Source organism: Erythranthe guttata, chromosome 7 (assembly GCF_056151865.1).
Source record: "Erythranthe guttata isolate IM_541 chromosome 7, IM_541, whole genome shotgun sequence".
NCBI classification, from domain to species: Eukaryota; Viridiplantae; Streptophyta; class Magnoliopsida; order Lamiales; family Phrymaceae; genus Erythranthe; species Erythranthe guttata.
Window position 1 is genome coordinate 5,560,453 of NC_142539.1, and position 20,473 is coordinate 5,580,925.

The following is a 20,473-nucleotide window of genomic DNA, read 5'->3' on the forward strand; positions in this document are numbered from 1 at the left end:
CAATGATAGATGAACTCGTTTTTTTACCACAAAAAATAGGACTTAGCGAAACAATAATGGTGAAACAGGTTAGAAATGCACTTACTAATATTAAGTTTAATAACCACAAAATATTGCACAGAAATCAAGCCAAGATCCAGGCAAATGTTGGGCTTTTCTAATCAGCAATCAGCAGTAACATGAAAATCGAAATAAATGCATGTCGTCAACCTGGTAATGAATAACGGATCCTTTTCCTCGTAATCAGTGTCATTATTTATAGGGTTTTTGGCACTTTGCACCCTTGAATAACACCATTTTGGCACTTTGCACCCTTAAATTGTAAAATTGGCAGATTGCACCCTTAAAACATAAATTGTGTGGCACTTTGCACCCCAAATCAATTATGGCTTAAAAAACTTACCTGCAACTTGTTGGGAAACCTGGAAGATGGGCAAATTCATAATTTTCTTAATATGTATCCTCTTTCCCCAATTGTTAATCACCTTTACACCATTTTTATCTTTCATCCCTTTAATCAAAAAATCCTAAAATCTTTTTAGCCATTTCTTTCAGTGGTAAACCAGTATAAACACTAAATAATAAGAGTAAATCACTTTTGTTTTTTTTTTCTTTTGAGTTTGAAAAATAATGTAGCTGGAAATTTTAGGCCGATCCCTAAAAAAAAAATCTTTTTTTTTAATAGTTAAATGAAAAAATAAGGCTACTGGGGAATTTTATTTGGTGGCAGAGAGGTGGTGCCGATTAGTTTCATGATGGGAGGAATTTTGTGCTCCCATTGAATAGTCTGTATGAAAAATATTTAAAAAAATAGCGTTACCATGAAATAAAACTTGATCTTCTGAAGGTGTGTTATCAGACTCTTGTCTATATATTCCGATCGTTCTTGAGTTTTAGCTCAGAATTTACATATTAGGGCAAATAGAAATGGCTAAGAAGAATTTATGATTTTTTGATTAAAAGGACGAAAGATAAAAATTGCGGAACAATGATTAATAATTGGGGGAAGAGGATAGATGATTAAAGAATTACATATTTCTCCATTTTCCAGGTTTTCAACAAGTTGCAGGTAATGTTTTTAAGCTAAAAGTGGTTTGGGGTGCAAAGTGCCAAACAATTTATGTTTAAAGGGTGCAATCTGCCAATTTTGCAATTTAAGGGTGCAAAGTGCCAAGATGGTGTAATTCAAGGGTGCAAAGTGCCAAAAACCCTTATTTATATTTCATTTCATCTTTTTATGTTGTTAGTAATAAACAACGGCAAATAATAAAATAGACTACGTCATGCATACATATGCATTCCCGATGATAAGAAGAAGAATTTTGGAATTTAAAATTGCCAAATATACTATGCCAAAATATGTTTTGATTTGGGTTGCTGTGCAAATATTAAAAAAATTAATAAATGTGCGTCGATTTTAGAGAAAAAAAATATATAGAATGACTAAAATATCCATGACATTAATGTCGTTTCTATTAATTCTCTCTCAATTAATAAATAGCAATAAGGGTAAAATTGAGAAAATAGCAATTAATGCATCATTGAAAATCTAAAGTGACAAATAATTTGGAACAAGAAAAATTCTCCAAAGCGACAGTTAATTTGGAACGACGGGGTATAGTGTAGGTGGTACTTGGGACCGAAAATTCTGAATTCTGTCGATATCAATTCACAAATTTATGATGTTACAAAATAATATTTTTCAAACCTAATTTCGAAAGTTTTGAATTCCGATTTTTTCATTTTTATTGAGGGGATATGAATACATATTAGAATTTAATTTCCTATTTGATTTTAGTTTCTGAAAATGCCGATTTGTTTCTTCGAAAAGTACACTTGTAATATCAATATTATTATATATTTTGTATTATAGGTGACGCAAAAATTGGAATTTCCGAATTCCACCGATTTCAGTCGTAAAATTTCATATTCTGGAAGACTATTTTTCATTTCGAATTCCAAAGATTTTTTTTTCTAATTTTGTTCCCAATCTTTTGGAATGTAATGGGAATTAGTTTTTCACTTCAAAAAGAAATAGAATATTTTAAGAGTACTAGTTCAATTTCGCCTGATTCCCGTCGTTACTCTAATTTGAGATTCCAGTCCTAACTATTAGAGTAAGAAACAAGAGTTTTCTCTAATTTGGAATAATTTCTCTTTGCACCCTTGAAATAAACTTTTTGGCACTCTGCATCCCAAAAAAATTGTACCCCCAAACTTCAATAAATCATTCATTGTACAATTCAAAACTCATATTTTAAGAGGTTAGTTAGGGCAAATTTGTAAATATGAATGTATTTATTTAGGGTGAAAATACCAAAATAAAATATTATCTTCCCCATCTTTCAACCTAATTGGAGTGTACAAAGTTGCAAAATAAAAAAGGAAAAATGAAAATCATTAAATTACTTGGAAAAAGAAAATCTCACACGAAAGAGAAAAAATCTCTTAAACTTTTCTCACCAAACTACTTGATTGATAGGTCTTTTATTATAATTAATGAAACATGTAGTGACATTTTTTTATATAAAAAGTTCTAATTTTCAAGTAAGTTGGTGACAAGGACGTAATTATTACCCTAATTAAATAAACCAAATTTCTATATTTTAAATGTCAATGAGGGTATTCCTATCATTTCAATCGTATTTCTTTATAGCGTATAATACAAGATGGTTTATAAAATCCTATCTGGTGAAATACACTATGCGATCTAAATCGTAAATGTCCATAAATACATATCCACATAGATGTAAATTAATAGTGTAAAACTACATGATATATTTCACGTTCTATAATACCATCCGAGATAATATTATAATTCATTTCCACCCTTCCACTAAGTTGTCATCAAATTATTTAAAAAATATTAATATCTCACACAAAATGAACATCAATCATGATATGTAGAATTGAATATTATTAGCGTATCATATAGTATAAAATATGTCGATAGATAGCTGCCGTATACCACTAAATCTCCGCTACAACTCAAAGGCACGATGAGGTAGGTGGGGGCGGGGGGCGGGGGGCGGGGGGTGGGAGGTAATCATATCATAAAATGTAACAATGTCCTCATTATCAGTGGGTTGGTAAGAAAGGAAAAAAATGAAAAAGAAAGAAAAAAGAAATGGCTAAATTACGGTCAAGCCCTGAGTTATGGTCAAATTACGAAAACCCTCTTCTTGTTTGGGTAATTACAGCCACCTCCATCGACTATATATTATCTTACGAAAATACCCTACAGAGGTAAATTTAGGGATGTGAAATCGGTAAAAACCGAATCAAAATTTCGGTACGCCAACATTTCATACCATTTACTGAATTGAATATACGATTTGGTTCGGTAAATAACCGAATTACATAAAGTTTATGTAAAAATATCTAAAAGGAGAAGGGTTGATGTAGTTACCCAAACATGAGGGAGTTTTATTCGTAATTTGCCCATACTTCAGGGGTGGCCATAATTTGTCCAAAAAGAAAAGAAAAAGGCAAAATCTAGTTTTTAAACATAAATTTAAATACATAATTATCATTAAACACACATATGTGTATGTCATTATTTGTAGATCAATGATTTAAGACTAGCCGACGAGTGTAACATCTATAAAATGGTGTTTGAATGAAAATTTGTTGGGGGTCACTTTTGTCATTTAACATGTACCTACCCGCTAGTTCCCTACCTCGTTAGACTTCATTAATCAAAATTCAAAACTTTATAGCAAAAATCTTGACCCCCAAGAATTGGCTGGTGTTTGTGGTTATTTTGTCAAATTACAAATTTTAAATTGTAAGGTGGTGCTTGAAAAAAAATATATATGTGTGGTTCTGAGTTATGTTTAGGAATTAGAATACGTGCTTATTTCAAATACCAATGGGTCAACTTTAAGTAATCTAATGAGCAAATAAACTTTAATTTTTATCTTATTTTGATGAAATATCTAAATATTACTCCCTCTGTTCCACAATAACTGTCTTTTTTTTAAAATATTTTTGTTCCATATTATCTGTCACTTTAGATTTCCAATACTGCATTAAATGCATTTTTTCCTGTTTTAACCTTATTAATTCAATTATAAGTATTAACTCTCTCTTATCCCATTTTAAATAATCAAGGTTATTTAGTATTTCTAATATATTTTACCTAAAATCAAGACACATTTATTGAGTTTTTTAATCCTTGTGCAAAGCAAAAAACGACATTTAATAGGGAACGGAGGGAGTATAATAAAGTGGATTTAAATAAAAATAATAAGAACACAAATATTCAATCTCACTTTCCATTATGAAAATGCTTTTAAACTAGTAAACATATTTCAGACATGTTTTCTAAATTACAATGTGATATATTTTAACAAATAAAGTTTATGTTTGGTTGTCAATTTAAGATTAACTAATCTAATGAAACTCAATTATTTTATCAGACCCCGTGACGTCGAACAAAAAAATTATTTAAAAGACAAGATAAGTCATAATAATATAACAGCAAATTATCGAGATACTAAGGTGGTGTTTGCAAAAGTTTTTAGAAATAGATTATGAGTTTTTTTTGTCTTATAATTTGTTTTTAGGTGGTTGTAAAATCGAATTATGCTTTTGCTTTTATTAAAATAAACTACTTTAAGCTATAATTTAAAAAACCACTCATGTACCTCCTGTTTTTTCTATTTAAATTGATTTTACATATTTTTGCAAATACCCCCAACTTTTAGAATTAAACACTTCATATTAACTTAACTCACAATCACTAACTTATATTTTAAAATAAATTTTGCAAATATCACCTAAACATCAAACAAAATCCAATTATTTAATTAATCGTGGATAACCTTCCCATCAACCAAACAAGACCTTACCAATTTGTTAAATATTTTCCAAAAATTTCAACATCCTACCGAATAATAAGTTACCAGAACACCATCCTCAACAACTCATTTAAGATTTAAATAATAAAATAAAGGGTAAATTACAAACACCCCCTGAGGTATGGTCAAATTACAAAAACCCCCCTCTTGTTTGGATAATTACATCTACCCCCCTCAACTATGATTTTTTCTTAGACCTCCATCTTTATGGTGCCAAATTCAACATAGTCATCTAGATTCCGTGAAATGTGATCTAGTTTGTACTCTTTTTGTGTAAAAAATACAGTTTCCGATGCACCACAAACTGATATATACAATCTAAAAATCACATATTATGATCATCTTGCTTCATAATGTAGAGTTTGAATGGGATAAAACGGGTACAAAAGTGATAATATTCCATATAATCTCGAAGATTCCACTAAATTTGATGAGTTGAGGGGGGTGGTTGTAATTATTCAAACAAGAGGGGTGTTTTGTAATTTGACCATACCTCAGGGGGTGTTTGTAATTTACCCTAAAATAAAAGGTGATTTGTCAACATTTCACCAAACACGCACCAACTCCTAAGACCAAGTCCTACATTTCCCACCACTATCTTCCAAGTTTGTAGCAATTGCACCTACAAATCATTTATTTATTCATTTAGGGATTGACTTATTTTATTAAACTCTAAAATCACTACTCATAGTCATAACAAACCTAACAAGAGTCTCTCAACTATATTATGTTAATTTTATTAAATAAGATATTTTATAGATAAATCATATTTAATATCATAATTTAAACTGAAATTTAATGCAAGGAACCGAATATCTTATTAACGAAATAATTAATTAGTCACTAGATAATTATTCAAATTTTACTGAATCTAAACTAATTCGATATAGATAACAGATCGAGTCCCAAGAGTAAGTTCGGTTAACAAATAAACATTTTTTGAGTTGTTTACAAAAATAAACTAGAATAAGTAAATACTTGTAAGTTATAATTTAGATTGCTATGTGTATAAGAAATGATTTATATTTTTTGAGTTGTTCGTCCCAATTGAAACAAGTCGATCACATACTTTATTAAACGAATTGAACAATTATATATATGTTTTTTGGATTCTTGTGTGGTGCAAAATGTGGGTTAGTGGTATAGTAAAATAATGAAATAGTGGTATACACATACTATGCTCTATATATAATTTGTTTTCTTTTCTCAATTTTATTATTATAACGAATGAACCCGCAACTTATACCTATCGGCTATATGATTATAGGTGTATTAATTTTTTTATTTACTTTTATACAATAACTTAAAAACTATTGGAAGAAAGTATTCGAACTCGAATCATATAATATACTGCGCTCTCTTACTTCACCAACCATACCATCTTTACGAGCTTTGTTATGTGGTTAGTTTTTTTCTTTTTCTTTTTTCCTTTTTTTTTTCTTTTTTTTTTCATTTTCTATGTATTGTTGAATCAATCATTTTAAATTAGTTGAAACTTGAAACATGCACACATGGTTAAGTGAAATGTAACATTCAAATTAAAATTCTCACGTTCTATTCACCTTCACAATTAAGATTCCACCGACAGTTCACACACACATATACATACACATATATGTATACATAACCACACATAACACACACACACACACACACTCTCACACAAACTATAATGGTGGCCCAAAGCCTTTAAACTGAGATCTGGACTGAAACCAGATCTAGATCTCTCTCTCTCACACACACACACACACAAGTGGGCATTGTTGGCTTTATTTTCAACTAGAATTAATTAGCAAGTGGAAATATCTCTATCATACCTTTCATGAAGGGTACTGAACTGATTAGTAATTACTTCTTCAGACATAGATTTAATTTTTTGGTTTGTAGCACTAAAAGTTCAATATCGTTCGGAAATGTAATTTTACGAACCGCGACCGGCTTGGAAATTGTCGGTTTTAAACCGAAAAAAAAGAGAGTGAGGAATTAGTGTAACTATTTAAAGCAAGTATACAAAAGATCTGACTTGGTTGAATCGATAACGAAATCGTCAATTTGCGGTGTGGGGAGTTATGACTCATAATCAGGGCCGGTGCGGCGTATTCGGGGACCCAGGGCAAGAATATAATTTTTCGGTAGCTCAGGGGCGACGCCCGGCATCTTAAGCTTAATAAAATAATATAATTAAATTATTTGTTAACATAAACCTCATAAATAGAAGTTTGAAAATGTTAATGTTTAGATAAAACACTTAGAATTAAAAAAAAAAAAAAAAACATTAAATTTCAAATCTATTTTTAAAATAAATTTATAAAGAAAAATAAAAAAGAATAAAAGAGTAGAAATCTTTTTATTAAAAAATTAGAAAAGTAATATTTTTTAAACAATAAAACACTTTCTCACATAAAAATGAATAATATATATATTAACAAATTAAAAATTTGGGCCCCCAATGAAATCGGACTCTGGGCGTGGGCCCTGCTTGCCCCACCCCAGGGCCGGCCCTGCTCATAATTTGCTATGAAGTACATGCGACTTACATTTGAAGTCTTGCACTTAAAATATTTTAATTGGGTGGTGGTGAAATTCGAATTCAGGACCGAGAAGAGTACCACCGCCGGGAGGGAGAAAATTGGCTGAGTGGTGGTCCTGGCTCTGATACCATATAACCTATGAGTTGATTTGCATTGATTATATAGAGAGAAATATTACAAAATAATAGACGAATCTAGGTAATTGAATCATGACTAGGGCTGAAAGTCGGAAGGATCGGAATCATAACGTGTTTGATTTTATTTTTATAAATTGATTGGCTCGACATATATAAAGTTTTTAGGAAAAAAATTAAAAATATGTAGTCAACGTTAATTGTTAAACTGATTATATATATTTGGTTAATTAGTTTGTTGAGTACACGTGGGGAGCAAATAATTGGTGTGAATAAATGATTCTATATTTACTCCCGTATTAGCATTTTAGAAATAAAAATAATGATTAGTTTAATACACTACGATAACAGTTATAATAAAATTTATTAGTAATATCGATAACAGCGTTAATATTTATACAAATTTAATAATACAAATTGATTCTGAAAAGAAATATATAAACTTAATTATTATCAAATAAATGAAGCAAAGAAGAATTAAAGAAAATATACTGGAAAATAGGAGATAAAAATAAAAAGAACAATTAAAAAGATATAGATGTAGTGGATTATGAGTGTGCTAGTCGAGATTTGGTATAAAATAAATTAGAAAAAAAACACTGGCTACAAAATAGTATATATATATATATATATATATATATATATATATATATATATATATATATATATATATATATATATATATATATACAAAAAAAAAATTATTTTCTTATCAATATACTATTATGGTTTCTTATGTTGTCCTAGCATTTCTTTCTTTTATATATAAGATAGAACAATTAATAATAATTGATCAATAATAATTTATTAATCATTTAGTAATTTAATGAATAATTAATAATAACTTTTTGTGATTAATAACTATGTGCAATACCAACATGACAATACAAATATACAAATTATTATTACAGCTTAAACAATAAATAGCACTCAGCACTGCAATCTTGCATTAACATTAGGACCGGCAATTGAGCCGGGCCTAACCGAAGCCCGATGGCTCGGCCCGATTATATTTGAGCCGAGCCTACTTTTTAGTGAGCCGGGCCGAGTTTGAGCCATTTTACTAAACCCGATTTATTTATGAGCCGAGTTTGAGCCTAGTATGGCTCAACCCGAATAAGGCCCGATCGATTAGGATAATAATAATATATAATATATTTATTATTTTAATGTTATGGATCAACATACAAGTTATGATTGTATAAGATTATTTGATTTTGTAAAGAAAAAAGTCAAAATAAAAGGAATTAAGTAGTGGCAGTGGCTATAAGTTAAATAAGAATCAAATGCAACATATCACCGAGATTTGACAATATAAAACGTTTCCAATAATAAGAGTTACTAATCTTTTTGTTTTTACTTTTTTCAGTCTTATTTTCAAGTTTTTCGAATAACATGAAAAGATCGTTTAGGGTTTTTTTTTTTGGATTGACTTCATTGGAGGTAAATCTTGTTCATCACTTATTTTTATGAATTTTGTTACTCATTACAATTATATAGTATTGGGGCCCGATATAGACCCGAAACCCGAAAAATTACATGAGCCGAGCTTGAGCCTATACTAGTGAGGCCCGATGGTATATGAGCTTGAGCCTATAGTAACGAGGCCCGATGGTATGTGAGCTTGAGCCGACCCAAGCTCGGCTCACATGACCCGATTGCCAGCCCTAATTAACATCATGAAATTTCTTGCAATATTAACAACACATAGAATGCCGAGTTAGTTCAAAGTGTTCACGATTTTCTCTTTGAGAATTATTAGATAAATGTGACCCAAATTGTCAGTATTGAGGCTCATTTGATGTATACGATGAATGTACTTGCAAATGCTTCACGATTATGATGATAGTATCCAAATCTTTGATATCTACTACTGTCACAAGATGCATAATTGCAATCATTATTTATAGTACTTTTGCTTCTAAAGGACTCATAATGATATACATGTTACTATAGTAGACTACAAGCTTTTTTTTTTTTTTTTTTTTTTTTTTAATCTATAAACGATCTCATTGTTAATAAAATTTATTAATTTTAGTTAGTTATGAGAATCTGCAAGGTGTTTGAATGTGTTTAATATATATTGATTGCTGTCAGTCAATTATATGCACAAGTAGGGGTGGGTTTGGGAGGGCAACCGTACCAAACCCCTCAAATTACTACCATTACCGAAATTTCGGTATTATGAAATCTATTACTATTACCTTACCAAAAACTTTGATATACCGAATTCGGTATATCAAAAATTTTGGTATACCGAATTCGGTATACCAAAAGTTCAGTACGGTAGGGTATGATAATGGTGATTACCAATTTATATTATCTACTATTTAAGTCTAAATGCAAGATCATATTTTTCAAAGCAATTCAAAGCATACATGTTTAAAATGTATAAAACTAGTTTTTAAAATATAAGTGTCCTAAATTTATGTTCTAAAATTGACATAATGTAAAATATTTCTTAAATAAAATTATAACATAAAAACTTTTAACATCAATTATATCATCATTAATGAAAGCAATTTAAAATATTTTTGACATATCTAAAAAGTATAATTAATTTTCACTAATAGTAGTTCCTTAGGATACTATGTTCACTTTTTATATATGATAAATGAATTATTAAAATAATTTTTTATTATTAATAATATTTCAGTACGGTAGGGTAATACCATTTTAATAATATTGAGTGTCGTTGCCCTACCAAAAAATTTCGGTAGGGCACGGTAGGGTACGGTAATAATTCGGTAGAAATATTTCGGTAGAGAATCAGTAGGGTTCGGTAGGGCAACGGGTTGGTAGGGCAATTTGGTAAAAAAAAAACCCACCCCTATACACGAGTATAATATTCTAATAGTATTTAAAATTTGTGTTGATTTGGATATAGTACACAGAAGATCATTTTGGAAGTTCATTTAGAATATAAAGTTGAATAATTCACAATTTAGGTAGAAATGGTCGAACAATTGGAATAGACTGTAGCACGATATTACGTTATTCATCTTGACTACAGTAAATACAAAATATTGCTAGTTATTGTTTTAATTTATTGTGCTAACACACTCGGCATATTTAGAACATGACAAAATGAAATAATTGTTTCATTGTTTAAATATGAAACTGCATTATTTCAAGTTTACAGTATATTACTTTCTTTCGTAATCCTTAAATGATTAATGTACACATTTAATTGATGATCTCTACTTTCATGTCACAACGGGGGAGATATCTATACTGAGTCAAGTGAAATCCGGTGCTTTCGAAAATAATTCGCATCTCTGGAAAATAAGATTGATTTATAACCCTCGAGCAGCTTATGAGTTTTGATTATGGGTAAAACTTGGCCAAGTGCATTTTGTATCCGACATAATCAAATATGTTAAACGGGTAAAACTTAAGAAAATATGTCATTTAGTTTATTTAACAATGAGTAATTTAATCGGTGGTTCTTGAATTATTTTAATGCGAGTATAATCTAAATAATAATAAACTAGAGCTCAAATATAATACTTGAGAATATAAATGAGAGTTCAATAATTATATGATTGTAAAAAATATAATTAATTAAATTTTTTTTTTTAAAGTTTGAATTTAACTGATTATTAGTAGCACACATTATATTTTTCTCATTTCATCATTGTTATAGGAGAAATAGAATTGGAGAAAGAGAGAATTGTGTCTCTCACGTATATTAATTATATATATAGGTACATGTAGGAAACCCTAACCTATTACACAAGGTAACTATAAAATAATAATAATAATATATACGTATAATATATATATACGCTAATACACCCCCGCACTTGAAACGGGAAAGGAGAGGACGTGGAGACTGGAGACAAACTGTTGGAACAGTTGAGTAGGGAGTCCTTTCGTGAAGATATCAACAAACTGGTAGGCGGATGGGATGTGAAGGACTCGAACGTGTCCCAAAGCAACTTTGTCTCGGAAAAAGTGAATATCAATCTCCATATGTTTCGTACAAGAGTATTGAATAGGATTGCTGGATAGGTAGACGGCACTGACATTGTCACAGTAGACAATGGTAGCTTTCAAAAGTGGGCAGAGCAACTCAGAAAGTAGGTTGCGTAACCAAGTCGTTTCGACGACGGCATTTGTGACAACTCGATATTCAGCCTCCGCACTAGATCGAGAAGTAGTGACCTGTCGTTTGGAGGACCAAGAGATGAGGTTGTTGCCGAGGAAAACGCAATAGCCCGATGTCGAACGACGAGTGTCAGGGCAGCCACCCCAATCGGCGTCGGAGTAAGCGATAAGAGAGATGTCCGGATTGGGGGGAGAGGTGAAGGCCGTGATCAAGAGTGCCACGAATGTAGCGAAGGATACGCTTGAGAGCAGCCATATGAGGTTCCCTCGGATCATGCATGAATATACATATTTGTTGCACAACATAGCAAATGTCGGGACGAGTAAACGTGAGGTATTGCAGTGCACCGGCAAGGTTGCGATAAAGAGTAGGGTCACCAACGGGGGGTCCAGTGGTCGAAGACAACTTGCTCTTTGTGTTAGCCGGCGTAAGACAAGGGTTGCAGGAAGCCATGTGTGCACGCTCTAGTATCTCGTCGGCGTACTTGCGTTGAGAGAGAAATAGCTCATTCGACGAGAGAGTAACTGAGATGCCGAGAAAGTAGTGAAGATCGCCAAGATCCTTCATTGCGAACTCTTTATTAAGGGCAGCGATGATAGAGCGGAGCAATTCAGGTGTGGATGCCGTAAGTACAATGTCATCGACATACAGTAGAAGATAGGTGCATGAACTGTTGCGACAGTCGCGTGAACTGTTGCGATAGAACACAAAAAGTGAAGTGTCGGACTTGCATTCTCTGAACCCCATGGTAGTAATGTGAGAAGCAAAACGCTTATACCAAGCACGTGGTGCCTGCTTGAGACCGTAGAGTGCTTTGTTGAGACGACACACGTGAGTGGGGCGAGATGGATCGACGAATCCGGGAGGTTGCTCGTAGTAGACAGTTTCAGAGAGATTGTCATGTAAGAATGCATTTTTCACATCAAGCTGGTGGATTGGCCATGATCGTGAGAGAGCAATACTGAGAACTGTTCGAACAGTGGTTGGTTTGACAACTGGGCTAAAGGACTCGTCAAAATCGATGCCAGCATGCTGGTGAAAACCGCGAACAACCCACCGTGCTTTGTATCACTCAAGGGAGCCATGAGACTTGAGTTTTTGTTTGTATATCCACTTACCATAAATAACATTAGTGAACGGGGGGCGGGGCACAACATTCCAAGTATTGTTTTTAATTAAAACAGTATATTCCTCAATCATGGCGTTTCGCCAATTTTGGTCAAGAAGAGCTTGGCGGTAGTTGGTGGGAATGGAAGAGGTAGAGGACGCAATTAGAGAGAAGGGGACTTTGGGTTTGTCGATGCCCGCTTTACTGCGAGTCACCATAGGGTGAGCAGGGGGAGGTGGGGGAGTAGGAGAAGGGGTTGTGAGCTGGTCGTGGTCGAGAGGTTGTGCTGCAGGTGGAACAGGTGTTGGCTGTGTTATAGGACTGTTGGACGAACTGCTGGAACATGGTGGTTCACTGTTGGAACAGTTGGATGAACTGTTGCAACAGTTAGACGAAGTTTGAGGGAGGAGGAACAAGGAGGGTGTGTTTTCGTCCAAGGCAGAGGTAGGTAGTGTGTTTGTGGGGGGAGTTGACTCAGCAAAAGGAAAGTGAATTTCGTCGAAGGTAACATGACGAGAAATTATGATTCGGCCAGTGGATCTATCAAGGCAACGATATCCTTTGTGAGAGGAAGGGTGACCGAGATAGACACAAGGAGTAGAACGGGGGGCGAGTTTATGTGGTGTGGTGGCGGTGAGGTTGGGATAACAGAGACAGCCGAATACTCGAAGATGAGAGTATGTAGGTTTGATGAGGTAAAGAGCTTCGTGAGGGGTCCGGTTTTGTGTGGTTTTGGTAGGTAAGATATTGAGTAGGTGGGTGGCCATATGAAGGGCTTCGACCCAATAAGTAGGAGGAAGATGAGCTTGAAAGATGAGGGATCGAATCATGTTGGTTATGGTGCGGATCATTCGTTCTGCGTGTCCGTTTTGAGGGGAGGTGTGGGGACACGAAAAACGATTTATGATGTCGTGTTTAGTGAAGTAGTTTTGAAAATCCGCATTTTTTAATTCACGACCATTATCACTTTGTAAGGCTTTGAGGGGATGTTGGAATTGAGTTTTTAGAAGAGTATGAAAATTGACAAAGGTTGTAAAAACGTCAGATTTATTTCGAAGAGGAAAAGTCCATAAATAATGGGTAAAATCATCAACTAACACAAGATAGTATTTAAAACCCGTAAGACTAGAGACATGAGAAGTCCATAAATCAGCATGAATAATTTGAAATAGAGCAACAGTAGTAGATTTTTGAGAAAAAAATGGTAGACGAAAATGTTTGCCTAATTGACAGGCATTACAAAGAGACTCCTTAGGGTCTTTATTATGTGAAAGAAAAGTGCTAGAAAATAAACGGGACATGACGTGTTTGCCGGGATGGCCTAGACGCCGATGCCAAATAGTGTGAGACGAAGGTGTTGCGACAGTGAGTAAAGCAGCGGGAGGTGAGGTGGGAGGAGGGACGCTAAATGGATATAGGTCACCGGAGCTATTGCACCTGAAAATATCGACTCGACTCCGAAGATCCTTCACAGAAAAACCAAACGGGTCAAATTCAACCGAACATGAGTTATCGCGGGTGAACTTTCGAACAGAGATAAGGTGTTTGATGATATTGGGTGTGACATAGATATTTGTGAGGCGGAAAGGAGTGGTGGGAAGAATTGTGTGGCCTATGTGGGTGATGGGAGGGTGGAACCATTACCGACGACGACATGTTTGGGGAAATTACTACTAGGATTAAAAACAAAATTGAAATTACCTGAGTGTGGTGCCATATGAGAGGTCACCCCGCTGTCCATGAACCATTGTGACTCGGTAGGCTGCTGAAGTGTCACCGTATTCAAACGGTTTGCGAGATCCACCACGTTGGCACTGTTGCATGAACTGTTGCAACTGTTGATGGAACTGTTAGAGCTGTGGCATGGCTGCCGGTGCGGATGAACCTGAGTAGGGGCCGAGTGGCCGGTGTAGGGTTCAGGTGGTCCAGTAAAGTAGGCTTGAGCCGCTGGAGTGGATGGGTGGCCCGATGTATTTGGAGCGGATCCCAGAATTGACGGATGGGTGCCTTTCTTGAGGGACTTGAATTTTTCTTCAAGTTGAATGGCCCGATAATCTTTATTATCGGTGAAGAGATAAGAGATGGCGGTCCATAGATCACTGGCGGTGGAGGTTTTTGAGAGAACCATGCTGGACAAATCATCGGAGATGGTGTCGTAGATCCAAGATTGGAGGAGATAGTCGGCGCGTTGCCATTCATCGGCGGAAATTGAATCCGGTCGGGGTTTTCCATGGAGAAGATTGGAGAGGCAGAAACGACCGACGGTAATTGTGAAAAAGTAGCTCCACTTTTGATAGTTGGGATTTTTCAGATCTAGAGTAACGGGGATAAGAGATTTGATATTGGAGATGGCATGAGCAAGGTGGAAAGAATTGAGAGGGGCGGCGGAGGGAACAGAAGCGTCGTCGGCCATGGAGAAGGAGGTGGGCGACGGCTGAGAAGAGAAGGGTGGTGGTGACGGCTAGGTTAACCTAGTGTCTGATATCATATAGGAGAAATAGAATTGGAGAAAGAGAGAATTGTGTCTCTCACGTATATTAATCATATATATATGTACATGTAGAAAACCCTAACCTATTACACAAGGTAACCTATTACACAAGGTAACTGTAATAAATAATAATAATAATATATACGTATAATATATGTATACGCTAATAGTTGTAGATCAATCGGATTTTCTAATTAATTAAGAAAATAGAATTAAACCAAGAGGATAAAACGAAAGAGATGTTGACTATTTAATAACTACAGTTTTCGGCTCTTACTAGTGGATAAGGAGAATATTTTTGGCCATAACTCCTTTGCTACTTCAACTCCTTTTAGATTTCTTCAATATAAGGTAAAAAAGAGTTGGAAATAATTTTGACTTCTTTCCTATTCCTAAGTTCAAAATCGGCCCCTACTAGCGGCAAAGGTGAATGGATTCTTCTTTTCAACTACAAATCCCTCTACATTTTTAACATATCAGATGAATAGAGTTGAACAAAACTTGAGCTTTTATTGGAGCTCCAATTTTTTGCTATTAGCAAGAGTAGAAGAATGTGTTGTTTTTTCAACCCTTTTCTTGCTACAACTCATTCTAAAACTCTTTTAAATACTAAGGCTTGGTAGAAGAGAAAAATAACTCATGCTTTCTACACAGTGATTTTCAAAATTTTGGGATTATAGTTCTTAAATATTTTTCTCTTCTTGTATTCTGAATTATCGAGTTATAATTTTTTTAGATATAAGTCCTCTTTATTGAAAAATTTAAATTAATCTATAATTTACAATAGAAGATCGAAGATCTTGTGAGCAAAACAAGATTGAATTAGAAACTACAAAGTTCCTGGGAAATTTCACATAAAACCAGCATACACCAACCACGTCGTCACCGACTTCCCTCTTCAATTTTGGGTTTTGCAATCTAATTAGCTAAACAAAAATAAATTACAAAAACAATTGGGACATCACATTACTTGAATGAGATAAATAATTGTCCTTTGAATGTTTGTATTGTTTAGAAATATTACTACTTTGCCACTTTAAGTTATTAGTGTCGCTCCTCAAAGATGAAGCTACTTAAATTTACTTTCGAACAACTATAATTAAACAACAAAATAACGGATTACTTTTTTGTTCGGGTCTATTAGCGAAACACCCTTCATTATTTTTTTTTAATAGAACTAGACTCGCTTTGTTGTTTGCATTCAAGAGTCCCTTAACTTCTTATAATCTCATTTAACCCTTATATTATTCCAATTCTCCACCCTTCTTATCCATCACCTATATATCATTCTATTATCTATCTTTTTTTTTCTCTTTTAATAAATTTATTTTTTAATAACTTTTTTTAATAAATTCGTCTTCTTTTCTGGCAAATTTACTAAAATCTTAAACAACTATAAATTACAATAATCAACTACATGTCTTTTTTTTTTTTTTTACTAAAATCATAATCAACTAGAAATTACATTAATCAACTATACAAATTACAGTAATCAACTACAAATTTTATTTAATCAACTATATTTTATTAGATAATCAGCTATAATTTTAACGTACATATAATTGAAAATAACTATTTATTATAACAAAAACGACTATACAAAAATCATAATCAACTACAAAATCACAGAAGTCAACTACAAAAATCATCGAAATCTACTACAAAATCGCCGAAACCAACTACAAATTATTGAAAATCAACAACAAATTCGCCATCTTGTACCGTGCACGACTAAACCCTAGGAAAAAGATATCCGTTGGTTACTCCTGAAAAAGTCGCCGCCAAACCCTAGGAAAATTCCACCATCTACCATAGAACAAACCGCCGCCGCGTCATCGATGTCGCTCGCACCGTTGCCATCTTACACCGTGCACGACTGATGACAAACCCTAGTAACAACCGTGGTCTACTCTAGCAGGAACAACCGCCGCGTCGCAGCTACTCTCACCGTTGAACCCTAGCCGTTGTGTCTCTCGCCGTAGAATTAAATTTATGATTGATGATTAAATTAAACGAGGGTGTACTCCCTCCGTTCCCTTTTAATAGTCAATTTTAGCTTTGCACACGGATTATTAGTTTTACTAAATGTGTCTTGATTTTATGAAAAATGTAAGTTTTTAGACTAAATGACCTTATTTTATAATTAATATGAGATAAATGAATTAAAAAAAAAAGATATTAGAAATATGTTGTTAATAAGAAGATAAACTAAAAATTAAGTAATTAATGCAGCATTCGAAATATAAAGTGACAGATAATATAAAACAAAATATTAAAATAGAAAATGACAGATATAATGAAACAGAAGAAGTACAACGTAAAAAGGGGCTCGTTTTACGGTAGACTTATTAAATTTAATTGATGATTTATTTATGAAACCAGCCTTCATTTATGTAGGGAAAAGGTATGGAGGAGATATTTTGGACATACTCTGCCGACACCTGCTTGCTACAAATGCTTTTCCCTTTTATAAATGCCAGCTCTTGTCGCCGCGGCTCGTAATTATTATTATTATTATTAATCTACAAATTCAAAACATCTCAACTTCTTTTATTTAGATTTTAGTATAGTTATAACAATTTTGATTAAATATTTATGTTATTTATACTAAAAATACCAATTTTCTTGTGGTCATGCATGATACTTTATGCGACATAAGTCGATTGCATGAATCAGACTAATTTTAATTAAATTGGATTGAATTCTTTCTCATTGGCTAATTAATTTGCGAGTTGCTAAAATATTAGATTTCTTGTATTAGATCTTATATTATGTTTTTTTTTATTAAATATGATTTTTCAATAATAATCTTAATTGAATAATAATCACTTAGTAATATATAGTAATTTAATTTTGGGGAAAATCATATTCTTTTAGTAGCTACTTACGGAAAATTGACTGAATAGTACTTCCTTCGTCGTGTATTATGTATCATTTTGGGTGGTTGAGCACATATTAAGAAACATATGCATACATCGTACCAAAAAAGACACAGTAAATACTAAAATAATCTTGTAATTAATTGTTTTTTCAACTAACTAATTAAGAGTGATAAGTGGTAACATTAATAAAAGTGTAATTAATGTTTTATTGGAATTCTAAAGTGACAAATAATTTAGAAAAAAAAAAAAAAACTCCAAATAGACAAATAATATTGGACAGAAGGAATAGCATTTAGTTACGAGCTTCAACTCTAATTATGAACTTGAGGTATGTTGAATTTTGTCAATTGAATATATTCTTAACTCCTACTATAGTTAATAGTTAGGGCTCGTTCGGTTACCGCTATAAGGTTCAACTAACTAAATAGTAGGGGCTAATAACATGTTCGGTTGGCAAGATTCACACTTTTCATACCTGCTACTAAAATCAAAGTCCGCTATTAAATGCTACTATTTCATTAAACTAGTAACACCCCTCCCCCTGAGATTAATTTTATAGGGGTGACTAAAAAGGAAAAATACAATGTTATCCTTAAAATTATATTTTATTATTATAAACTAAGTGTTTTATAGACAATTCATATATAATAACTGATTTTAACAAATTTAATAGAGAATTTTTAATCTAAGAAACCGAACATGCAACTAACTAAATAATTAATTAGACAATATGAAGTTAATCTAATCTCATGTAATCCAATCTAATCCACTATTAAAGGCAACTAAATGATATCTTAGATTAAACATATAGATCAAAGTTATATATAAATATTTTTTATGAAACATAAAATATAAATAAAAAGCTGATTTTTTTTTTCGAGCAAATAAAAGGGTAAAATACTACAATTAAAAACCGAAACCCGAAAACCCGAATCCTAAGCCACGGTTTGCCTTAATTTAAGGTTACATTACTTATGTTTGTTTGTTCCCTTAATAATAGCATGTTCTTCATGGACATCACCTAAAGAACTTCCAAGAATTTCTTAAAGCCACAAATATCTTTTTTTCTTTGACCAATACAACAGATCGATTCCCTTTTGGTAGAAAAATAAAATAAAAAAATATTATAATATGATATGTCAACCATAAACCCAAAACCCAAATTCCAATATATCCGGCTTGAATGGTTGAAAATGTAAATTGTGCATGCAGAAAAATCTGAAGAAGGGCCTCAAAGCCGGACCCAGAGTGTGTTTGTGAAGTTTATAAGATGTTAAAAAGAGTTTATAAGATGTTTTAGAGCATATAAGTTCTTCGAAAGTGTTTGGTAATTTTTTTTAAAAATAAAATTAAGACCTCAAAAAATAAGCTGCTGAAAAATAAATAAGATTTAAAAAAATATATATATCTTTGTCCCACATTTTTATTGATTATCTTATAATGAGTAAAAATAGCTTATAAGATCATTATTCAAGCACTTTAAAAATTAATTCTAATAATAAAACATAAGAACTTATCAACTCTTAAATCAACTTATTCAGATATAAAAATTTATCTGTTGTTTAAAATAAACTTAACCAAGCGAGCTTTACAGTAAATTTTGTAATAACTTGAATGCGGGTGTGTAATGTTTATAAAACCAAGTTAAAAAGGCAAAGACCAACCCACGCGTCGTCGGTGAAATTTCTCGTGACATGTTTCTTCTAAATCGTTAGAAATTGTTTTGTTAATACTATTGGCAATAAAATATACTAGGCAAACTACTAAAGTTGAAATAACATCATACTCGATTTAGCTATTTCTTGTAACATTATAAAAAAAAAAATACATATATATTAATGCTTAGAAAGCTTTTGATTCTCTTCACTTGTTTTTTTTTTTAAATTTATTTTTTAACGAAGAAACACGCAACCAACCATTTAGGTGTACTGAGTTAATTCACACTTTCGTATAATAGCTTGCAAACCGCTCACACTCTCATATAATAACGTGCAAATGATACGGGAGATGTAAACCACACTAGGTACACTACATGTAAAAAAGTTAAGAGGATTCGAACTTGAGTTAATTGACACAGCCTCACTTGATCCAACCGCTAAATCATCCTACGGAACTCTCTTCATTTATTTCATTACTATGCATAAGTTCTTTAGTAATCAATTCAAAGAAAACTTCATCTAATTTTAAATTACATGCTCAAACATAATTCAAATGCTACAAATATAAATTGATCTTCTAAAAATTTAAAGCTCAAAATACAAACCGAAAACACTATTATGTTGCTCTCAAGCTATTTTCCCCTATATATCTTATAATGAAATGATATATTGATCAATCCAAAAGTTCTCATTTAA

At 32.7% G+C, this 20,473-nt stretch overlaps 1 protein-coding gene across 1 annotated transcript; it reads right to left on the reverse strand.

Moving 5' to 3' along the window:
* Nucleotides 1-13,887: 13,887 nt before the first annotated feature.
* Nucleotides 13,888-15,263, reverse strand: LOC148769060 (uncharacterized). The gene is made up of 2 exons (XM_088820819.1): nucleotides 14,448-15,263; nucleotides 13,888-14,212 (listed from the first exon to the last, which is right to left on the reverse strand). Exons 1-2 carry the CDS (start codon nucleotides 15,157-15,159, stop codon nucleotides 14,175-14,177), a joined length of 750 nt encoding a protein of 249 aa, XP_088676945.1. The 5' UTR covers nucleotides 15,160-15,263; the 3' UTR covers nucleotides 13,888-14,174.
* Nucleotides 15,264-20,473: the final 5,210 nt, after the last annotated feature.

Bases quoted from the DNA above. Each gene is read 5' to 3' on its own strand.
- LOC148769060 (XM_088820819.1), bottom strand. From the start codon at position 15,159: ATGGCCGACGACGCTTCTGTTCCCTCCGCCGCCCCTCTCAATTCTTTC. The intron at 14,213-14,447 runs GTAATTTCAATT...TTTTCTGTGAAG, and splicing joins TCATATGGCACCACACTCAG to GATCTTCGGAGTCGAGTCGA.